At 48.0% G+C, this 23394-nt stretch overlaps 2 protein-coding genes across 2 annotated transcripts; both read right to left on the bottom strand.

Moving 5' to 3' along the window:
* Positions 1-480: 480 nt before the first annotated feature.
* Positions 481-8119, bottom strand: LOC135823370 (protein SPEC3-like). The gene is made up of 4 exons (XM_065336222.1): positions 7771-8119; positions 3487-3615; positions 2552-2734; positions 481-1051 (listed from the first exon to the last, which is right to left on the bottom strand). Exons 1-4 carry the CDS (start codon positions 7955-7957, stop codon positions 984-986), a joined length of 567 nt encoding a protein of 188 aa, XP_065192294.1. The 5' UTR covers positions 7958-8119; the 3' UTR covers positions 481-983.
* An 8973-nt stretch (positions 8120-17092) lies between these two features.
* LOC135822909 (uncharacterized) lies at positions 17093-21924 on the bottom strand. The gene is made up of 3 exons (XM_065335747.1): positions 21477-21924; positions 19557-19674; positions 17093-18222 (listed from the first exon to the last, which is right to left on the bottom strand). Exons 1-3 carry the CDS (start codon positions 21764-21766, stop codon positions 17500-17502), a joined length of 1131 nt encoding a protein of 376 aa, XP_065191819.1. The 5' UTR covers positions 21767-21924; the 3' UTR covers positions 17093-17499.
* Positions 21925-23394: the final 1470 nt, after the last annotated feature.

Here is a 23394-nt window from a genome sequence, read left to right as displayed (position 1 = left end):
TACGGCGAAACGATCGTCGTGTGAAACTGCTGCTTGTTACCGCTGCTTATTGTCCATCTAAATTATTGAAAGAATTTGTAGCTAAGAGACCGTTTTTGAGTAGTGGTGTATAACTGTGTGAAGCTTCAGAGGCAGATCGACGAAATGCATCCTTCCTGGAAGTTTGACAATGTGCAGCCTTTCTTCCATTTTTGTTCCAAACCAAGAGCATTATAGCCCTTGTTCAAGTTGTTGAAGCATTATAATCAGCATTACAAGGTAGTTTTCGGAGCATTATGATTAGCATTATACGAACATTTTCGGAGCATTACTGGTATCCGCTGGACCCTAAAATCAGGTATATTGGATGTGACCATGCTCTTGACTGGCATACAGACCTTGTTTAATTAGGGACACTCCAGTCTCATTTTTGATGCCCAAACGAAGGCAGGCGTAAGAGGAGAGGCCTGGAACAAGAACAAGCGTCCAGAAGCAATCGAGTCGAGCAGGAGGAAAACTTTAGTATTTCGCCGATCCAAGGTCGAATGACGTCGCATCTGCTTAGCATGCCAGCCAAGATGCACATAGATGTACATTCGTCCACAATTTTTCATTTTCTAAAACTGCAATGTACATCATGCACTAATTTACAGTGCGCACGCAGTGGATAAGGCGAACCAGCAGCATACACACAATAAAAAATCGGTGGTAAATCTAGAAAGACTTGACGAGTCAAAGCCATCAAGGCAAAACGTGTGTGCACCAGTGCTTGTTGCAATGCACGTGCGTTGGGTTCTACACAATGGCAGAACCATAGCTTAGTGCTGCTGATTAATTCCTACAGCATCGTGTAAAGGGCAATCCTCCGAAGAGAGGAACCGACAAAGTGAAACAAAATATAAATTTTGCAAAAGGCAAGCGTTGCAAAAACATTTTTCAAGGAAAATCTGCCATCGGTGCGGACCATGCGGAACCAGGTTCAAAATGACTGAATCATTGAGCACCTAGGCTGTGATCACCGTTGTGGTGGTGGTTGATTGAACTGGTGTGAAGGGTCTCCCATAGAATTGGCCTAGTTGAAGAGAAAATGGGAAAGAGCACATATCCAATAATGGCATACACTCATGAGAGGTAAACAATAACACGCTTTACTATTGGATGTCGGGACCATTTTCAATGAAGTGATATTTGCACTGTTCCTCAGACCTATGTCACCATTTTAAATGATTCACAAGGAGTGCTGTGATGGTTTTCGGCATTTTTCATTTTTTTGTTCTAGGAGACCCGAACTGGTAGCAGAGAGCACGTAATGTGCTAGGAACATGGGACGATGCATGCTTGTAACATTTTACATACACCAGCACCTACGGTCAGCTGGATACGTGCTACTGTAAAAACCATAATTATACAGAACAGAACAACAAGGACAATCAAGGCTTGTTTGCTGCGACTTGAAGTTTCATGCTCTCGCAATCATCAGGCAACTGTTGTTCTGTTCTGTATTACGCTCTGCCTCCACGGTGTTGAGCACTGTCAGCACACTGGGTACATCCTTCCGTAAAAGCCATAATAAATATGTATATAACGAATTGCTAATTCTAACGAGCTAACGAGGAGAAATCTGTCGTTGAAATCACACTGCAGCTCGCGCTATTCCGCCGACTTGACTTGACACTTGACTAACTCAAGTGTCAAGTCAAGTGGTCGGAATAGCGCGAGCTCCAGTGTGGGAGCAAACTCATTCCTAAAAAATCATCGCCGAAGTCTCAACCACTATTTCGTTTTATACAGAAATCGATAGATATACTGTTCTATTGAGCGTTGAGAATGGGTGAGAACCGTTACCTTTGGTACATGTAAACCAGTCAATTTTAGGCAATCGTTATAATATGCACCTCGTTAGAATAACGGCTTCCACAGTACTTGGCGAGGATGCAATGTATGCAGCTAACGAAATCATATTGACAGGTGTGGAGCATAGAATACTCTCGTGCAGGCAAAGCACACCTCACTGGAGTGCATTCTGCACTGTCACTTGTCACTTCAGTTGACTGCATCCACTTACGTCAGAGCGCACTTCAACCCTGTTGCAGTCAACTCTGCCAGCCAAGATGGCACTTTTGGTTAGTTTTGGTCGCTGTGTGCAGGTCTAATAATTATGGCACTTGGTACACAAAAAGTCGGTCGCTGGTCGCGCAAGGCAGGTGGTCGCTGTATCCGGTGCAGTTTCTGTGTAAAACTGTCCGTGCATGGAAAAACGGTCGTTAAGAGCAGGTGGTCGCTAAAGACAGAGGTCGCTAAAGACAGGGGTCGCTAAAGACTGAGGTCGCTAAAGACAGAGGTCGCTAAAGACAGAGGTCGCTAAAGACAGAGGTCACTAAAGACAGAGGTCGCTTACATCAGGTGTTACTGTGCTGAGGAATCGTTTATAAATTTATTTATTTATTTATTTATTTATTGCACGATCATCTCGTGGCAAGTGATAGCCAACCACAGCCAAATCAAAAAAAAGAAAAGCAGTGGACATACATGTTAAAGAAAGAAGAAACGTTTAATATTGCAATGTACTTACTGGACATGCTCACGAAAAGAGCACCCCAGAAGATGGCCCACACCCATCCGAGTGCTGAGAAAAAGCACAAACACAGCTGCAGGAATCCGGCGCCAAAACACCAGAAGAAGACCTCGCCCTTGGACTGCGTGGTCGAGTACGTATGCCCGCAGCATAGCAGGCAGAATGCTGCCACACACGATCCTGGCCATGCACACAAGAAATGAAAAACAACACAGATGCTTGTGTTCCTGTCAGCACCTTTCCCTCAAACGAATGAACACAAAAAACATCATCAATCAAGATTACACGAATAGCAGTATTGTGTAGCTTCTGCATGTGTTTCTGGCAACGCAAATTTCCTGGAATGAAACACAGTTGTTATCAGCTTGAGGTAATGATGAAAGTGTATGCTGCAGGAGACTTGCTGTATACTCATCGTGTTGTTCAATGGTCTTGCCGATATCGTCATCAACATTACATCCACCAACGTCCTTCACAGCTGAGACTTTCAGCTTGTGCTTATCTTGGTTGCGCACATCTTCCCCTCGTTTGTTATTCCTGTAACTTAGAACCTTCCAAGTCGGAAGGCTGTTGGAGTGCCCATCCAAGACGTGCTAGAGCTGATTGGCAATCAGTTGTGGATCGTAAGTACTGTCGGCCAGTGTCGTGCAATGTCATCTGCTGATTGCCAAGTAACTGGTGGTGTTGGTCATTTTCTTTTCAATAATTTGATCCTTGGTTCTCCGTCGAGTCTAACTCTATTATTAGCTGAGATTGTTCATCAGGATGTTCATCTGTCCATTATCAGAAATGGGCAACAGGTAGCACAGTTATGCTAGTCTAAACGCTCTCCAGACCTGCGGTAACTGTTATGTCCAAGTAGCGTAGCATTCATCATGGCAAAACCAGCCAACAAAATAGAATAGCTAGCCTCAGTGCACAGATCATCTTACCTAATCCGAGGCCAACGACATTGAGGACGAGGCAGATGATGGCAGGCGCCATGTGTAGCACTGGGATGTACTGGTAGTAACCATAGCCAAATCCATAAACCTGCGGCCGAATCTGCCGGTTTATAACAACTGCATAAGAAAGATGAAGAGAGTAAAACCAACCGGCCAGATTTATGTTTCAGGATTAAAGGGAGCGCCACCACTCCTATTCAAAGTGTCAGATGATTCGCCTATAGAGGCGCGTGTGTGTGTATGTGCGTGTGTGTGTGTGGGGGGGGGGGGGGTATTTCTATTATTTTACGGATTCTCCACAGACCTTAGCTTAAATCGAGGGAGGCTCCGTACGTGCAAGTATGTAGATCAGATTCACTGGTAAAGTGGTCAAGGATACAACTCATGTGATAATATTCATACCAAGTAATATCCAGTCAAAGACCACTGTTTCAATTTCACACTCTGTGGGTATCTGCCCATGCATGTCTATGTCAATTGTACATGTACAATACGTATCGGGCGAGTTCTGAACTAGGCACTTGGATTTACCCCAAAAATGGGGTGTTATTGACAATACCCAATTTTTTACGAATTTTCCTGGAGCCTTTTTTTTAAAAATGTTTTTAGGTTGCCTGTGTTCTGTCTAAGAAGACCCCATGGTTGCCCTCCTCCCCATGTTGTTTTTGAATTGGTATCATAAATTCGGATGGTTTCATGTTCCTCTAATGGTCCTAGCAAACATTACTACATATACATCGTGGACATTAGGCAGTGCACAATACACAGCAGTGTACAATACACAGCAGTGCACAATACACAGCAGTGCACAATACACAGCAGTGCACAATACACAGCAGTGCACAATACACAGCAGTGTACAATACACAGCAGTGTACAATACACAGCAGTGTACAATACACAGCAGTGTACAATACACAGCAGTGCACAATACACAGCAGTGCACAATACACAGCAGTGTACAATACACAGCAGGCCCACCGGGACCGGTCCGGTCGGTCAGGTTATCACCGGACCAAGTTTTTGGCCACCAACACAGTCATGTATAATGCTGTGGAAGGCAAGTGAACCTGCCAAATCATGCAGCAAGTACAAGTATGAAAGGCCTTGTTGCTACCGTACAAATCAAAACCTGCTTCCGGCCGATCTGCACAGTGGAGGAGGGGGGGGGGGGAGGAGGTTGGAACAGCAGTAGAATCCCAACAGGTCATTGTCTTTTTCATTGAACTGTAGGTGCTCCTTGACCTGGTCCATGGGTTGAATCAAAACGTGTAGGGGGGGGGGGAGGTGATGTGCCTTGGAAACTCACGTTGAAAGAGTTGTCAGATATTATCAGACTGAAGACTGTAGAATGCATGCGTCAAGAACAATTCTCAAAAACAACACTGACCTCGGATTGTTAAAGGGGAAGTTAAGGCAAAAATCAAAATTTCACCAGTTGTAGTCTTCGGGGTGCTGAGTCGAATGGTCTTGGTCCGAGAAAGCTGAGACGCTCCCTTCCTACTTTAATCCCAATCGAACTCGCGCACTTCCACCGAAACTGGGTGACTGCGCCCTACTAGATGGGGATTTGTATGCAAAATGTCACTAAAAGCGCCATTTCGTTCTTATAAAAGCACGGATGACCGCGATTGGCCCATATGGTGCAGTCTTTTGGGCGCTGAGTTGACTGGTTTTGGTCCGAAAAGGCTGCGATGCAACGTTCGGCCCTTATTCCCAATCGAACGTGGTTGAACAAGCGGTCACGTGCTCCTGGGTGCTAGGCCTTGGCGGATAATGCTCGAAAAGGTGGCAGATTCTGCTTTTTTTGCACCGAAATTGGCAGAACCATACAAACCTTATGGCGGGCAATTCCTCGAATTCTGCTCCATTTCTTTATCCACATACCAAACATGCATGAAACTTACCAGAAAAAGTACCGAATTCTGCCAATTTTTCTGCCGGCATTATCCGCCAAGCCCTACTGGGTGCCCAAATCACCTGGTCAACACATCAGCAGGCGACAACTTTCACACCAAGGTTCAATTCGAGTTCAACTCGAGTGACAGGACTGCACCCAAAAAAGGTCAAACAGGCTAGTAAGTTGTACCCTGCAGGCACGGTGACCAGGTGACTGGTGTACGCAGGAGCACGTGACCGCTTGTTCAACCATGTTCGATTGGGAATAAAGGAGGAACGCTGCATCGCAGCCTTTTCGGACCAAAACCAGTCGACTCAGTGTCCAAAAGACTACAACATATGGGCCAATCGCGGTCATCCGTGCTTTTATAAGAACGAAATGGCGCTTTTAGTGACATTTTGCATACAAATCCCCATCTAGTAGGGCGGAGTCACCCAGTTTCGGTGGAAGTGCGCGAGTTTGATTGGGATTAAAGTAGGAAGGGAGCATCTCAGCTTCCTCGGACCACGAACATTCGACTCAGCACCCCGAAGACTACAACTGGTGAAATTTTGATTTTAGCCTTAACTTCCCCTTTATAGGCACTTCAGTCACGTGACAAGACCTGTCAAATTTTGCTAAGGTGAGAGTGCGTACTTGCGTGGTATCACTCAAGTGCCTGTGCAAAACTGTACAGGTACGCGCCATGCTTCCTTGTACGGGCCTGTAGTTCAGTGCATCGTGCTGCTCTGGCGTTCAGCTTTCAGTAGAGCCTACATACGTCATAGTGCGTACATTTTTGCGACTTGCAGATCATGTACACTTCCAGCAAAGAGTGTTTTCACAAGGAAATGTTGTTAGTACGCGTTGGAAACGTTGCCTATCGTCTTCAGCGTCGTGTTTCCATTCAGAAACAGTTGAGTTCTTGTTCACCAGGGTTTGTGCATAGCTGCGCAAGGAGGAAATATGGACGTAGATAGTGAGGAGAAGGGCTTGAGGCGGAGGAGAAAGATGCGTCGTCGTCCTACCTGAGCCAGTTTTCAAAGCGTGCTGAAAGCCAATGTTTGACCCTGTTGTGCTTGAACGGCTACTGATGTTTACGAGCAATCAAACGGCACAGTGGCTACAGGAGAAATCCGCCGATGAGAGGGAGACTTTGATCGACGCATCCAGGCGCGCTGCACCAAAATTCTGTGAGAATCTCGAGGCTCGCCAGCAGACAATTCATGACTGCTGTATGGAGCAAGTGAAGGAGAAGGAGGCAGGTAGCACACGCAAGAAAGAACAACATCAAAAGAAAAAGGAGACTTTGACGGAGATCACGGCTGTAGGTGGACTCTGGATCTCGAAGGAGGCAGCACAGGAACAGCTCTCAAAAATGTTCTTTGTCACTGACGAACGCCTTGCTCTCAATTCGCAGCTTCACTTCTGCAAGTTTGTTCTGCTGCAGAAGGTCCAAAGTAATTTAGTTTGCACTTTCTACTGGTACAAAGGAGCTGCCAATAGAGAAACTGGTTTCCAACATCGAACCTCTGTTTGAAGTGGCGTTAACGTGTGCATGTGCGTTGTGTATGCAGAAATTCCGCTTTCAATTCATTTTGCGTATGCTATCTCGGTGTGCTTACCTTCTGAGTGCCAGAAGAATGTCTTTTATAGCATTTAGCAGCAGCAGTGGCCTACTAGTGAACTCTATGTCGATATTAGCTAATTTCACAGCAAACCGAAGCTGTTACTATGGGGTTGCCATGGGTTACTATGGGTTGCTATGGGGTTGCTATGGTGATTGTGGTAACAATTGCCGTATTCTGGACTATTGTGAACTTTGATCAGTATTTTGTTCATCCATAAACACTTGTTGGTGTTTGTGAGAGCCGTGTGTTCGAAAATGCCACTCTGAAGTTTTGTAACTATATCCACTGATAACACTTTGGGGATGCTGTTGGTACCACAAATTGTATTGTTTTCGCCTTATGCAATTGCCTCTCTTCAACCCTTCATATCTCACTTGTGTCTTTGTGGATTTCAATGAAATTTTGTGGGTGACCTTGTGATATCCACCACTGTCGATTTACGATGCTAAACCTGGGAGAAACCCGACTGGAAAAAACCGGCTGAAGTGCCTACCCTTTAATATGCACATTCTCGCTACTACTAGTACTAGTATGTACGAAGGACAATGGTCATTCCACACGGCACCGAACCACTACCCCCGACTACACTGCACATAAGTAACGTTGTAAGATTAGAGTGGATACACATGACTAGCTAGCACGTAGATCTATGACACTGACATGCAGATGTGAACCACTTGGGCTGCACTTGGACTTGGAGCAGTGAATGGAAGGAGCCGAAGAAATAATTATTTGTATCGTAATCGTAACCAAGGGTCTTACCGGTCTGCTGCGCTGGCTGCGCCACATACATCTGCTGCGGCTGGACTTGGGCGGGATACGCCGTTGGGGCTTGGGCGGGATACGCCGCTGGGGCTTGGGCTGGCCAAGCTGGCTGAGCCGCTGCGGGGTACCCGGCCATAGGCTGCTTCACCTCCGCCGAGTAGGGTGGTGGTGGCGGGTTGCTCATGATGATGGTGGTGTCCTGAAGGCTTAGTGAAGCGAAGCTCGACGCTTTCCCCTCGTCTCTTGCACACAGATCAAGCTTTCAGTACTGTCTCCAAGACTAGACAAAACCAAAAAGCTAACTTTTTATATACTTGCATCGGCAGGAGCATGCACACGGTGCTGTCTGAGCGCCCAATATTCCCCTTTCTTTCCGAAGAAAGCAAAACAGAAGCAGTCCGGCGGGGAATGTGTGCTAGTGTCCACCGCCACGCTAGACTAGCACTTAGCAGTACACTGACTGTAGTATGCATAGTATGCAAAAGTCGACAGATCTGCGTGGGAGTATGATGACTGGTGTCATCTGATTCTGAGCTGAGCTGACTGACTGCTGTCTGTTTTCTGTTGCAGCCTGGCGCATGGCCTTACGTCGTACAATGACGTACATACAGCATGTAATCAGCATGGTCGGCAAGCATTCGAGCCAACTCATTACTAATACTATGACATTAGTCATGATTAGAGCACATCATGAGGCCAAGTAACAGTCACTGTAAAACTAAAAAGAGTCGGCGTGGAGAAAGCAATTTTATTAGTGCAATTAGGAGTATAATCGATGCAGACATGGCCAGACAACAACGAGTTCATGGAATTTTTAAGGATTTTTATGTTATTCAAAATCGATTTTCACTGATGAGCGGAACACGAAAATCGATTTTGAATAACATAAAAATCCTTAAAAATTCCATGAACTCGTTGTTGTCTGGCCATGTCTGCATCGATTATACTCCTAATTGCACTAGTAAAACTAAAAGCCATAATTATAAAATTTAATATTAAAACGAAGTGCTAACGAGTTACGTGGGCAATATCGCCACAGATAGCACTGAGAGCCACTTCAGGCAATTTATCAAAACCAGGAGTGAGTTTCTGGGCGCCTCTTTTCCTGTCCACACCTGCAGTGTATGGCTGTCAGAAAGTGGGCATGCTTCCGCCAGAGTGACCATCGATGCCACTTCATTCTCCACAGTTACAGCGCCCAACTTCTGGCCAAGAGGCCCAAGACCCCTATACTGCAGGCCATGAAGGTTCTCTGAAACCAGCCCTGAGGGCAGCACCAGCAGTCGCTGCCACAGTAGCAGAAACAGCACCTCTGCCAGTGTTCTGACTAAACAGCAACAGCAACAACAGCAGCAGGGCTCAACCTCCTCCCCGCCGCCGCCGCCACCACCACCGGCAGACATTATCTCCACTCCACTACCTGGCGGCCGAAAACGGAGAAACTCCCACCTCTCCCCACCAGAGGCTGGAGACCTGAAGAGATCAAACGGATCTGCGCCACAACATGACCTGCATGGTCACTAATGAAGCGCTTCCTCAGGCTCCTACTCACCAATGTTTTTGGCCTAAAGTCAAAGCTTGGTGAACTTGCACATGTTGCAAAGTGCTCCTCACCTGATGTCATCGCTGTTACGGAGACAACATTCTCAACCGCAAAGGTCACTGACAGTGAGGTCTGTCTGTCCGGATACGCTCCCCCAATCCGACATGACAGAAACGCTCATGGAGGCGGAGTTGCCATCTGGGTGAAATCAAACATGGCCTTCCAGCACCTGGACCGGTTCAGCACGGAACATCACGAAGTGATATGGATATCTGTATCAACAGCTAGCCGGTCAAAGATTGTTATCTGTGCACTCTATCGATCAGGCTCCACAGCCGGGACAGACACCAAGCTGATCGAATACCTTGATACCCACCTAGATGAGGCGCAGCCACGGTGACTATGTTATCCTCGCAGGGGACTTCAATGTCCACAATGCAGCATGGCTAGGGAGCACCAAGACTACCTCGGCAGGAGAAGCAGCCGAGGAACTCTGCTATGTTCATGGCCTGGAGCAACATGTCAACATCCCCACACGTGGAGACAACACCCTGGACCTTGTGATGTCTGACTTCAGTGAACCGGTTCAGGTGAAATGCCATGCCCCACTGGGGTCCTCTGACCACGCTGTCCTCACCATGGACTTCCCTATCTCTGCGTTCCGTGAACCAAAAACCACACGCACTGTCTGGCGGTACAACCAAGCAGACTGGAACCGCCTCTGTCACTTTTTCCTAGCCTATGACTGGTCAACTGCCTTCACCACCAGCGCTGATGAGTCGTGTGCCAACATCACCGAAGTTATCCTCCAGGGCATGTCACGTTTCATCCCATCCCGGCAACTGACATCCCGGCCGACGGATCCAGCTTGGTGCACCCCTGAGTGCACCGATGCCATCAAAGCAAAAGAGCGGGCTTGGGCTACTGCCAGACGGCAGAAGTCAACAGCAGCGCGGCAGACAGCCTCAGCAGCCACTCGACGTTGTAATGACATCCTCCAGCATGCCAAGGTGGCCCGCCTGGCTACCCTGCGCACTAAGCTCTCCAAAGCTAGCCTAAGGGACCGCTCGTGGTGGTCTACCATCAAGCAAGCAGGTGGCAGCAGCAGAAACACCTCCATCCCAACTCTCACGCCGCAGCCTGGTTTGGAATGCGTATCGAATGCCGAAAAAGCTGAGTGTTTTGGGCAGTATTTCGCCTCAAAGTGCAGCCTGGGCGCCGACGACTTCCCCGCCAACCAACCTGCGACTGATTTCCCCCACGTTGCTCAGCGCACCGCTGAAAAGCTCTCAACGGTTCGGTTCCGCCCTGCCACTGTCAAGAGAGAACTCCGGCGCTTAAATGCATCGAAAGCTACTGGACCGGATTGCATTCCCGCGCGAGTTCTGAAGATGTGTGCTGACCCCCTAAGTAGGCCGCTCTCCAAACTGTTCTCCCTTAGCTTCTACAGCATGGTTATGCCGACATCCTGGAAGACAGCTAGAGTCACACCCATTCACAGGAAGAAATCCAAGAACCTGCCTCAACACTACAGACCTGTGTCTCTGCTGTCTATAATATCCAAAGTGATGGAAACAATTGTCAATCGTCAGATAACCAGTTTCGTGGAGTCCCACAATATCATCTCTGCGAAACAGTTCGGGTTCAGAAAGGGCCTGAGCACAGCCGACGTCTTAAACAAGCTCCACTGTGAATGGTCCAGAGCAGCCGGCCTAGGAGGAGCCGCCCATGTTCTGGCGATAGATATAGCAGGCGCCTTTGATAAAGTCAGCCATGCTGGCCTGCTGCATAAGGCTTCCGTGTACGGTCTAGACGGCCCGCTTCTCGGATGGCTGGAAAGCTACCTGCACAACCGGCGCCTGCAGGCTGTTGTGGGCGGCCAAGAGTCCTCCCTGCACCATATCCAAGCAGGGGTACCACAAGGTAGCATCCTTGGACCAACGTTATTCCTCCTGTACGTAAATGACTGCGAGGACACCTTGCCTGCTGGTGCTGAGCTTGCCACGTATGCAGATGACACGACACTCTATCAGTGCATCTCTGCCACCGCCATCATATCCGACTCTGCAGCACAACTCCAGGAAGCAGTGGACGCCGTCTCCCACTGGGGTTCCAAGTGGAAGGTCACCTTCGAGCCATCCAAATCTCAGGCCCTCATCATCGACCACCGCAAGCCTCCCCCAGCGTTCCCACCAGTGCTCTTCAATGAAGTGATTGTTCCTGAAGAGAAGGAAATTAAACTTCTGGGCATAGCATTCGACTCGCAACTGTCCTACGCAGCACACCTCCAGGCCGTGGCCTCAAAGGCTGCCCAACGCCTACACTTCCTGAGAAAGGTTGCACCCCTGTTGGACTCCAGCGGCCGCACGGCAGTCTACAAAGGCTTCGTGCGGCCAACAATGGAATACTGCTGCCTGGTGTGGATGGGGTCAGGTACATCCAGACTGGACAAAATCCAGCACAAGGCACTGAAGGTGATTGGCCCAGGCGCCTGGCTCCCCAGCCTGAAACACCGCCGACTGGTTGCTGCGCTTTCGTTCACGTTCAAGCTGTCCTACCTTCCAACAACAAGCCCCCTGAAGCCCATCCTCCCACCTCCAGCCAATCCCCGCCCAGTGGGTGGTCGATCCACTAGGTTAGCCACGGAGACTGCCCACTGCCACCCGCTCCAGCTCAAGTCGACGCTGCCCGTGCGCATTCGTAGCAGCCTCCAGGGTTCCTACCCAGAGTGCATTATTCCCTTGTGGAACAGCCTACCAGCGACCATTCTACCAGCACGGCCGCAACCCAGACAGCTCCAATCATTCAAGGAAAAATGCAACAAGTATCTGCTGCACCTGAACTGGCAAGCAGCCACCGACGCCCTTTGAAACGGTTTAGACCAGTGCCTCACTAGCATCCTCCCCCCCCCCCTTACCACAATGTGACGTTGTCTTTCACTCTGCTTCTCTCACGACCATCTACCCATTGTCCTTGTTTCTCACTACTATTCATTTCCCCTCTTCCTCCCCTCCTCATGGTTTTACTGCATTATGGCGCGCTTTGTCTGCGTAGACGCCGGGACCTTTGAGGTCGGCAGAGCAGCCTGGCCCCGCCACCACTTCTCGCACATATTCGGGAATATAGTGGACTTTCGTATAAAAAATAAAAATAAATAAAAAAACTCTAACGAGTTAACGAGGAGAGATCTGTCGTTAAAATAGAAATCGTTATACAGAAATCGATACAGTAGTACTGTTGCTATTGAGCGTTGAGAATGAGTCAGAATCGTTACCTTTTGTTCACGTAAACCAGTCAATTTTAGGAAATCGATATATGCGCCTCGTTAGAATAATGGCTTTTACAGTCGAGTAGAATCTACATGACTGTATTCCATGATCATGATGATCAAACGATCCAGTAGATCTACGTAGTTATTCTGTCTGCAGAGTGCAGTGCAACCTCTGTCTTCATACGTCATGTGCTGATGTAGTTTTAAAAATTCACAGATTGAGTTTTCAAAATTCATATCAATTTCTAGCGCTGAGGTCGGGATTCTGTCCCCTGTGCCCATGGTGTCTGGGTGCCAGATGCCAAGCTAGCTGGTACAGTCTGTACCAGCCAGCTTGGCATCTGGCACCAAGACACCATGGGCACAGGGAACAGAATCCCTACCTAGTCTGTCTGTACCAGCTAGCTCGGCATCTGGCACCCAGACACCATGGGCACAGGGGACAGAATCCCTACCTCAGCGCTAGAAATGGACATGAATTTATAAAACTCAATCGGTCCGTGACCGTTCGCTTGTGTGAAAACGAACTACATGTACATGTACATGTACACTGTACCGTGACTAAAGTACGGTTTACTTTACCAGTAACTGGCCGCTAACTCTAATCTATCCTTTACCCAAACGCTAATCAATGGGCTTGATGCGTCATCTTGGACCCAAACCCAAACCCGAAGGCCGGCTAATTCACTGACACTGTTACTAGTGTTAGTGTTACTAAAGTGCTTCTCAGTCTGACATGCAGAGAGTCTAGCTGGTCGGCTGTGCTATCCTTTGCTGCCGCTGGCGTGTTTCCTACGTCATGGGAAATGACGTCAGTACGCATGAATCGCCGGCGCCGGCGACGCAGGGAGACGACTGCTGAAATGACCAAACAACAGACTAACGTTTGTATAAACAAGATATTGACTGAATGGGGCTGCAATGCAAGGCAGGGGTGGCGATGGGTGCTGCAGGCTACGCCGACCAATGGTCTCGGCATCCGCGAATACTTCACGCATTAGAAAATCGGGAGAAAGGGGAGGAGTTAAACAAAAGAGATTTAAAAAAAGCGGCAGTATAGAGGCTGAAGATTTGATTGTGTGTGTGTGTGTGTGTGTGTGTGTGTGTGTGTGTGTGTGTGTGTGTGTGTGTGTGTGTGTGTGTGTGTGTGTGTGTGTGTGCGTGACGGTGTGCGTGTGGCATACCCCCATGGTCCGAAGAAGCGATGGCGTGACGTTGTTGTCACTGACCTAGCTGCGGCCCAGATCGGAGAGGGAGAATGGATCCGTCAAGCCCAGGATCGCCCAACCTGGAGGCGGTTGTGTGGTCAGCAGCCTCCTCCACCCGGACCGAAAGAGTTCCGTTGCGCATGTGGCCGTCCCTTTGGCCGCATTGGTGACCTGAAGAGGCACGCCCCCCACTGCCGCGTCTGAGCCATCATCGCTACGCGATGGGAGTCCAAGGTCTAAGGTGTGCGTGTGCGTGCGTGTGCGTGGGTGTGGGTGGGGGGGGGGGTACGCGAGAGAGAGAGAGAGAGAGAGAGAGAGAGAGAGAGAGAGAGAGAGAGAGAGAGAGAGAGAGAGAGAGAGAGAGAGTACATTTATGCGATTGGGAGAACTTCAAAATTCAAAAGATCAGTCAGGGATTGAAAAACCTTACAGCGCCTTTTGGGTTTGGCCTGGTCCCATAGCTCAGATGGCTAGAGCATTGCTTATGACAAGCAAGGTACCGGGTTCGAGTCCTGGTGGGTCTGGAATGTTTTCTCTTTCAGGCAGTTCACTTCCCACACTGATCCTTCGAATTTTGAAGTTCTCCCAATCCTATGAAATCTAAGCCTACATGAATTTCCCATTTCTTCTTCAATATCCGGTGGTTCCACTGCTAGCCTTTGCCCTTGGCGGATTATGCTGGCATAATTTTTGGGATTATCTTCGGATTTTGTCTAAAAGTATGCCCTGGCATACATGTAAAAGGACTTCTGAGACCAGACGGTCTGCATACCTTTGCGATGCTGACTGATGCTCCAGGCATATTTAGGTATGTTACAGAAAATAAACTGGTGCATGTTACCCCTTACATGTACATGTACAAGCCGTGCTGTCATGGCGCCAGAGTCGTTGTAACGTTGCAAAGTGCAATAAGAATGCAAAGGTGCAGTATAGCACTATCATTTACATAATTCCAGCATAACTACGTGCATGAAACGCAGCGTTACAACGTATGTTTCTATAATTGGTGAAACCATTCTTTTTGACCTTTGTAATTCCAGCATAATGTAGCATGATCACTGGCACAATTTGGGCATAATGGAAAGCATCATTCAGCGATTTACGCAGCATAATCTGCCAAGGGCTATCCACTGCAGCTCATCTTTGTAAATTACCACATTCACAGCCACCACGGTCTTATAAATAATTATAAACATTATTTTTCACTGGTTTGAGGGAAAGACGCAAACGGTAAAAATTGACTGTCACCACCACTACAATTGTCATTACGATTTCTGTTCATCTTAAAACGTTGTTTGTAAATTGAGATCAAAAGTTCGTAATATTGTATATTGCACGTCCTTGCAGGTGCTTTGTACTGTTGAGGCAACGAACTGAAATAATAAAAAACCAAACCAAATTATAACTGATAACTCATCTCTTTGCTTTTGATTGCAATTGATTTTGATTAGTGGCTTTTGTTCTCACCTCTCGTTGTTCGCACTGACACTTGTATCATTTCATTTTCAGTAAGAAATGGTTTGCTCCCCACACCGGAGCTCGCGCTATTCCGCCGACTTTACTTGACACTTGAGGGGTGATGAGGGGTGAATTCCCCGAAACACTGTGTATTGAGCAGGGAGTGGTGCTTTCTTGCAGGTTTGCCGAGTCGAAGGTTCGATGGACTTCTCGTGTGCTCTGGATGGCAGTCGTGAGTCAGTCAAGTGTCAAGTAAAGTCGGCGGAATAGCGCGAGCTCCGGTGTGGGGAGCAAACCATTTCTTACAAATCATCGCCAAAGTCGCAACCACTACTTCGTAGCATTTTCAGTGTTTATATTGTGCTAGGCGTTGAGCTATGTACCTTTGCCAGTAAATTTCTTCTGAAGAGATGGCAACGAAAACGTTCAAGGAAATCTTACCTGTGCAAATGGTGTGTGTTTAGAAAGCAAATCAAGTTGCGTCACTTACTGCGTACAATTTCTAGTGCAGATTGAGTAGTGCAATTACACGTATTAGTATTCGGATTGGTGAGTATTCTCAAGTTTTTCCCAAAGGTTGGTCATTGGCATTGGGGCTTAGGGGGTACTAGACATCTTATTAGGTAACGATTTCTTGTAAAACTTTTGTTTTCAATCTTGTATTTCAATTGAGTGTTCCATATATTTCTGAAGTTGGGTTGTCTTTTGGCTTTGACTCGTAATTCATGGTTTCACGCGATAAGTACAGACTACAGACTACAGAGTACAGAGTACAGAGTACAGAGTACAGAGTACAGAGTACAGAGTACAGAGTACAGAGTACAGACTACAGACTACAGTAGCGAGCCAACACTAGACTACTTAGTACTAGCACTTCCCTTTCTCTACTCTTTTAGGCTGAGGGTGGTTTGAGCTTGAACCTCGAGTTGCAGCGGAAACCTCGTTCTGCCACCCATTTACTAGAGAAGCGCTACCTGCAGAATGTTGCATAGCAATGTTACGTGGACTACACGATGCACTTCGGTGAGCTTTGTTGGCTCTATTTGAATACGCATAAACATGCAACAGTATCGAGAGTTGAGTGAACAAAATACGTCGGGAGCCGTCATTAGGAAGCCATAACTATCAGAGATTTTACGCAAAGATCAATGTTCCTGGCAGATATTTGAGCACTCTGGCTCTGGTGCGCAGACCCCTATAAGGCTATTGTTTACTACAATTATTGTAGACAGCTTCATTGCGATCAATTTGGTTAGTCACTCTGAGCCACGCTGATTAGAAAATTAAAATGTATTTCGGATTACATATACCTAGAACCGATGGCAATGAATGTACATGTGAGTCAAGAAAGCAACATTGTCCCAAGTTTGTACTAAGATACCAGTTGCATGTGTAACTTGTGTTCCAGAAGTCTGCTTAGTGCTGCATATTGCCTTTTGCCGAACGGATCGTTGTGAGATACACGTACCTGTACATGTATGTCTCCAGTGATTGTTTAACCATGTTTGTGGACACGATATCAGCGACAATGAACATCTGGAGACCTTCGAGACGAATATATCTAACAACAACAAAGGGGCGAAAACTGAGGAGAGGTACAGTGCCATGAATTGATGAATGAGGGAGGGAGAAAGAGAGGGTGAGACGGAGAGAGAGGGTGAGGGAGCGAGACAGACAGACAGACAGACAGACAGACAGACAGACAGACAGACGGAGAGAGAGGCACAGGCAGACACACAGAGATACAGAAAGAAACAACGAAAAAGAGAGAGATAGAGAAAGACAGAGAGAAGATAGGCCCGGCTATTGGAACCTGCACAAGATTGAAGACGCGTCACCATGAAGGTGCGATCAGACAAAACAATTTTCTGTCCCTGATACAATCAAATCGCCACGAACGAGAACCGCTCAATTTTCCTAGGGAAGGCAATTCGGAAAGCACAGCACAGAAATCAGTAAAATACATTTAAAAAAACATTTTCTCAACGCCGAGAATAAGACGATCAGGAAATCTCCTGCTGAATGACGTCTCCTCTCCTCCGAAGGCCGTCTAATCCAGCATAGGGCAGTCCACAAGGAACTAACGGACCAGATGAGTGCCAAGGCGAGAATTATACGTTTGCTCAAGACAGACTCTTAGGGGGAACATAATTTTCAAGTCTAGCCATATCTAGCAGCAGGAGATGTGTGTGTGTATGTCCGTGCGTGTGTGTGCGTGCAAGTGTGTGTGTGTGTGTGTATGTGTCCTATTCTAACCGTTTAGCCTCTTCGGCAAACATTTGATTGGCAAAGCTTTCTGAAATAGGATAGTTGGCCTTATCCTTGAACAAGTTCAGGGCCTTTTCCGTTCCCGGGTTCAGAACAGGTGGTGCCTGCAGTTGTTCGCTGTCACCCACCGAATCGGCCAGGCCTCTCGCAGTGGTATGTTGGCCACCTGCGTCCACAATGTCCTGTTGGGTGGTTGGGCTTTTCATTCGGAGCTTGCTGAAAGGTTTGGACACCTGCTTTCGTATCCCTTTCGTTAACCCGCCCCGACGGGTTCTAGGAGGATTTGTACTCGGCGTGCTGGCTTTCATGGCCTTGTCTGCCTGGGATGGGACTTCATGCCGGGCACGAGAGCTAGGCTCTTGATCAGCAGTGGTATTACTATCCTGCGTGAGACTATTGGCGATTGTGAACGCGGCACTTTCCTCCGGGAGGTAACGTCGCCCGCGTCCAATTGGGGGATCGTTCGCGATTGGCATGTCCAAGTGGTGGCCTTCATCAAGTTCTGATGATCGCTTTCGGGTTTTTAAGAGTCCAGATGTGCTCAGTTCATCATTCGCCCAATCAGCTCCAAACGAGCTCTGAGCTTCAAGCGTTCCTCGTGAAGTATACTGGCGAGGTGGGTCCTCTTCTTCATAACCATGCACAGGGACATTCCTGGAAAGCTCTATTTCCTTGTCACCCTTTTGCGGCTCGTCAGAATTCTGGAATAACGTATAAGACAACACATGAAAAGTGCACACATCCCTGATTTCACAACTTCGCTTTTAATAATCAAATGTGTACGTGCGGGGATGGGGGGATAAGGGTTAACCCTTTACCGGCAAGTTACTTTTGTATATGAAATCCTTAACATTTAGAACGATACCAATAACTCAAAACGAGGCCACATTTTGTATGTACAAGTTATGTTTTCTTGGAAGTCTAGTACTACTTCTTGACCATGGAAAAATTTATTTTCTCATACCACACACATACGCTGCTAAATTGGCATCTCTACGTCTAAACACGGAAATTGTACACATGCAAATCGTCAGAGTTCCGACATTGACATGATACTGCCAAAACAAGTCGACTTCGGAGCGGAAACAAACGCCATAGCCATCACAAACTTCAGTGGCCATGCCTCGCTCGCAAATGAGAGCAGCATTGGCCCAGAATCGCTGTCGGAAAGCTCCGTAAGGTCGCACGCAAGCCGCGCTGCGCTGCCGTCACTCAGGTACGTCGAAAGTCGATGGGCTAAAATTCTGTCTCTGGCCGACTGTCGACACAGGGATCGCCCTCCATGGCTTCCCCACCATAAGCACCATCAGATTCTTCCAGGTACATCACGATGACATCGTCTTCAGCGGCTGGCGCTCCCCATATTTGCGTGAGAATTTACTTGGCGTGCGCACCGCTCCGTAATTTGAAATTCGCTTGCATCGGAGGCTGGAACGAAGTATTTATCTATCTGTCGTCGGTCCCAGAGCGAATGACTGCTAGGTCGTCGCCGGAGAAGTCATCCGAGGACGAAAGGAACTCACTGCGCAAGAGAAAATGCACCTGACGATGTTTTGACGGAGGCGGACGGCATTGTCGGCGCGCGTGTATTTCCGTAAGTTTTCGATCGCGCAGTTCTCAATGAAATCAAATGGGACACGCGTGGATCTCTTCAGCTACCGATAGGATCAGGCCTAGGCTGTTTGAGGGCCACGGGAAATCCCCGTGGGCTGATGCTTCCCGTCATGCCAGGCATGGTTTTGTATGCCTGTCGAATGCGTCAACGTTGACGCATTCAAGTATGGGGCTGCTGGTAAAGGGTTAAGAAAAATGATAAGCATCAATTGAACCCTATTCCAGTGAATGAGGGGACTGTGTGGGATGCAGCCAGCAGCTTTTTGCAACGTTATTACTGCCCGTGCCTGCTGGATTGTACTAAGTACTGAAAACCCGCCACGAATAAACCACCTCAGGGAGTACCTTGCCTTGGCATCCTTTGGCTACAGAGTATAGGAAATTAAAACCAATGGTGATGAGCTCAGAACTGTGTGCTAACCGAAAGTGCACTTGAAGACCCGCTGAAAGTTAGCTTTCTGAATCTTCTTCCCTTCTTCGTCTTAAACTGGGGAGCATTTCCTTCCATTGGGCTGTTTGCGGGTAACTTACTGCGTAGCCTGTAGAGGGACAATAATACAAATTATTATAACACCAACAACAGCAACAACACCAAAGACAACAGCAGCAACTGCAACAGCGACAGCACCATCAACACCATAAGCAGCAGCAGCAACAGTGGCAACAACGGCAAACACAGAAGCAACAGCGGCAACAACAACAACAGCAGCAGCGACGATGACGACGACGACACCAACCGCTGCAACCAGACAGAGCTTCCCCTGAGCCCAACAGCAAGGTACCTCGGCGTGACCCTTGACACCGCTGTGAAGTGGGACCCCCATGTTGACGCGATGGCGAAGAAAGTTGTGCAGAAGATTGGAGCATTGTGGCGGTCCCGCAGATGTCTGAGCCTCAGAAGTCACATCCAGTATGTGAGGTCAGTCATCATGCCTGACCTCCTATATGGGTCTAACGCCTTCTCTTCCTCCCTTAAGGTTTCGCAGCTTGATCGCCTTCAGGTCCTGCAGAACCGAGCGGCGAGAGCGGTATACGGTTTGCCGCCTCACACCTCGGCTCAGCCTCTGCTCGAACGGATGTCCCTGTACAGAGTTCGCGAGTGCTACGCCCAGAAGCGGCTCGTCCTGATGTGGCGCTGTGTCAGTGGGAAAGCCAGCAGTGTCCTCCAGGACCTATTCTCACCATCAGCTGGCAGCACCACCCGGCACCAGGTTTCCAGGGGCCTCACTGTCCCCTCGGCACAGTCAGAAGCCGGCAGATCTCGCCTAGCCTTTCAGGCAGCCTTGGCCTGGAACGCTCTTCCAAGGAGTGTAAGGGAGATCAAGGCTGCCCAGAAATTTAAGCTTGCCTCCATCCCCTACACCTTGCAATGAATGCTCTGTCTGACTTTTCCCGTCCACACACCAAGTCATTTACTCTTCTCTGCGTGCTTGTGCGCTTATAAACTCTTTGTGTTCCCTCTGTTGACGCTTCAAAATCGCTCTATTGACACTGCAAAATCGCTCTGTTGACGCTGCAAAATTGCTTATCATCTCCCTCCCTCCCCCCCCCCCCCACACCTCTCTCGCTCTCTCTCTCTCCCCGTAGCTCTCTCCCTTTTGAAATTCGCTTCCATAGAATTGGGCACCATTGCCCGTTTGGCCTTGCGAAGCAAAATAAAAATCAACAACAACAAACAACAACAACAACAACAACAACAACAACAACAACAACAACAACAACAACAACAACAACAGCGACAGCAACATCAGCAGTAACAACAACAGCAGTGACAACAACAGCAGCAAGTACAGCGTTTTTTCCACAGTGCTGCTCAATGACATCCGATCACACGACTGGCACGAGTATGCCCTTCACCAGTTTACATCGCAATGTTCACAGAGCTAGGACTGGACAATTTATTTAGTGCTTTAGTTTCCCGGTGACTATAACTTTTGCCTGCGTTCATGCTTTGCCTGCTAGTTTTTATTCTAAGCCTCGTTTCTTGCAGTAAGAGGGCTTCGTCGAAATGCTCCGCCTTTTTTTCTCTCTCACTCCCTTTCTCGTGACCTTCATTCATTTTGTTTCCTGTTCGACCTTCTTTGAGGTTGTACATTGTACCTTTGAGGCAAAGAACTAAAATAAATCAAAACCAAACAAACAAAAAGGACTGCACCTAATCTGGCTTGGCATTATCCGGCTCGATCGGATTTCATTGAGCAGCAATGTACATTCTTTTGTTTTCTTCACATGTTCGCCATATTCTGGACTGACAGCTTTAGGACGATTTGCCCAGTGAAGTAAGTCGCATTTATTTACGGATTTTGTCCTCTTTGACCATTTGAAGCAAATATTCACTCACTTGTTGACGGTCCTGGGGGTAGCTGCTTGCGCTCCCACGACTGGTGCGCTCATCTGGTTTTGCCTCATGACGTCATGCGCCGCAGCTCCTGTGCCCGAGGGCCCACTGGCGTCGGCGTGCTCCTCTGTGGAGCTTAGGGACGGTAGCGGCGGCGGCGGCGGCTTCTCCGTCAGTTTCGAGCTCCGGGTAGCCTGTCCTGATCCTGGGTTTTGATGTGGCCACTCATCCTCATGTCCAGTAGTACGCTTCAAACGGCAGATGGACGAGAAAATGCTGCAGCAATTCCCCATGCTAGCACAGGCAACAATTTATCGTCGTCTTCCACTGGCTATCACAGAAACAAGTGTCACGGCTAACGTTTAATTAATTAATGTACATGTACGTGCAGGCCAAGACGTCATGAGCTGACGCGTACTCAGTACAGTATGCTGTCTAATCTAATCCGAAAAACGACTGCAACGGAAACACTTCGATTTTGTACTGTTTCCAAAATTTAATAGTTCTAGCGCCATTGAATTAGCTCGCTGGCTGTGGTGATACATGTTACGTGCAGCTCTCGCCAAGGTTAAACACTAACACCAACAGGAGGTGTCCAGTCACGCAGAATGTACAGCGCTAGTGTCCGGAAGATGGCGGATTCCTGTTATCACTAGCGCTGTCCGGTAGAATGTGATGCTTCCGCACGAATTCATGTACATAGCGAACATGTCTATGGCACCTTATGAAGGAATTTTAGTTTTCGTTCTTTCACACATGTATACGCGCCAGGTAAGGTGCTACAACTACATGTACTTCTACAGAACGAGGGCCATAACACTATCGGTATACTTGTAGGGAGAACCAAATGCAGTCTACAGAGGTGAACAAATGAAATCCGGCCCGTTTCAATAGCTGTTACGTGCAGAAGGCGTTGGTGCCATGTCAACGCATCAGCTGCCTATGAGTACGGCTGTTAAAGTAAAAGGAATACAATCATGTTATGTAGTTTCTACAGATCCATGCTGACTATGGTCCACAGTGACCGCCACTACCCCTACTGGCCCTAGGCCCTGACAGACTCCTGACTGAGCCAACCACTCTCCTGACGTAACCTGCTCTTACTGGTTCGCAGGAATCGCAGCACATGTTCACGCAGGTCGACAGTGTGTGATGGGAGAACCGGGGCGCGGACAATGGAAGGGCTGCCCGCCCGTAAGGCATTGTGCAGTAAGATTAATTGCTAGTATTAGTCAGCCGGGGATCAAGTCTTCTATTTTGGTCAGGGAGTGGTGAGGCTTTCAGCCTTTCACCCTGTATTGTGTGTGTGTTCAACCACATTCCATGCACGTGCATTGTACTGCGTGATACTCCTGGCAACAGCTTGCAACTGCAGACAGTACTAGTAGTACGCTTGCCCCTAATGCAGACTTAGTGGGACAGCATGATGAAATCAAAACATACCCATGGTGTTGGATCATACCCGCTAGAAGGAAATAGCATGGTGCTTCTCTTAGACTTAGAGTGGCCTGGCTCGAACTCGGCATGCAGCAGGCCGTTTCACGCTGAAATTCCTTACCCATAATTGGAAACTACATGTACATGTACAGGAGCAAGAAGGAAACATACTACGTAGTATTGAATGAACACAGTTCACATTGAAGTCGGATGCCAGGGCGTACTACGTGTTGTGAGGCTGACAGCATTATTTTCGGTAAAAATACACCGCCTATGACTCAGCAGGTCTAAGAAATTATGGCTGGTAGATTGGACTCATCAAGTAATACACTTCTCTCTCTTCTCTCTCTCTCTCTCTCTCTCTCTCTCTCTCTCTCTCTCTCTCTCTCTCTCTCTCTCTCTCTCTCTCTCTCTCTCTCTCTCTCTCTCTCTCGTTCCTGCTGAGCGTGATAGGTACACAATCATGTATAGGCAGTTATAAGGC

Source organism: Sycon ciliatum, chromosome 8 (genome assembly GCF_964019385.1).
Source record: "Sycon ciliatum chromosome 8, ocSycCili1.1, whole genome shotgun sequence".
Taxonomy (NCBI): Eukaryota; Metazoa; Porifera; class Calcarea; order Leucosolenida; family Sycettidae; genus Sycon; species Sycon ciliatum.
Note: the sequence above shows the minus strand (reverse complement) of the source record. Positions and strands in the feature narration are given on the sequence as shown.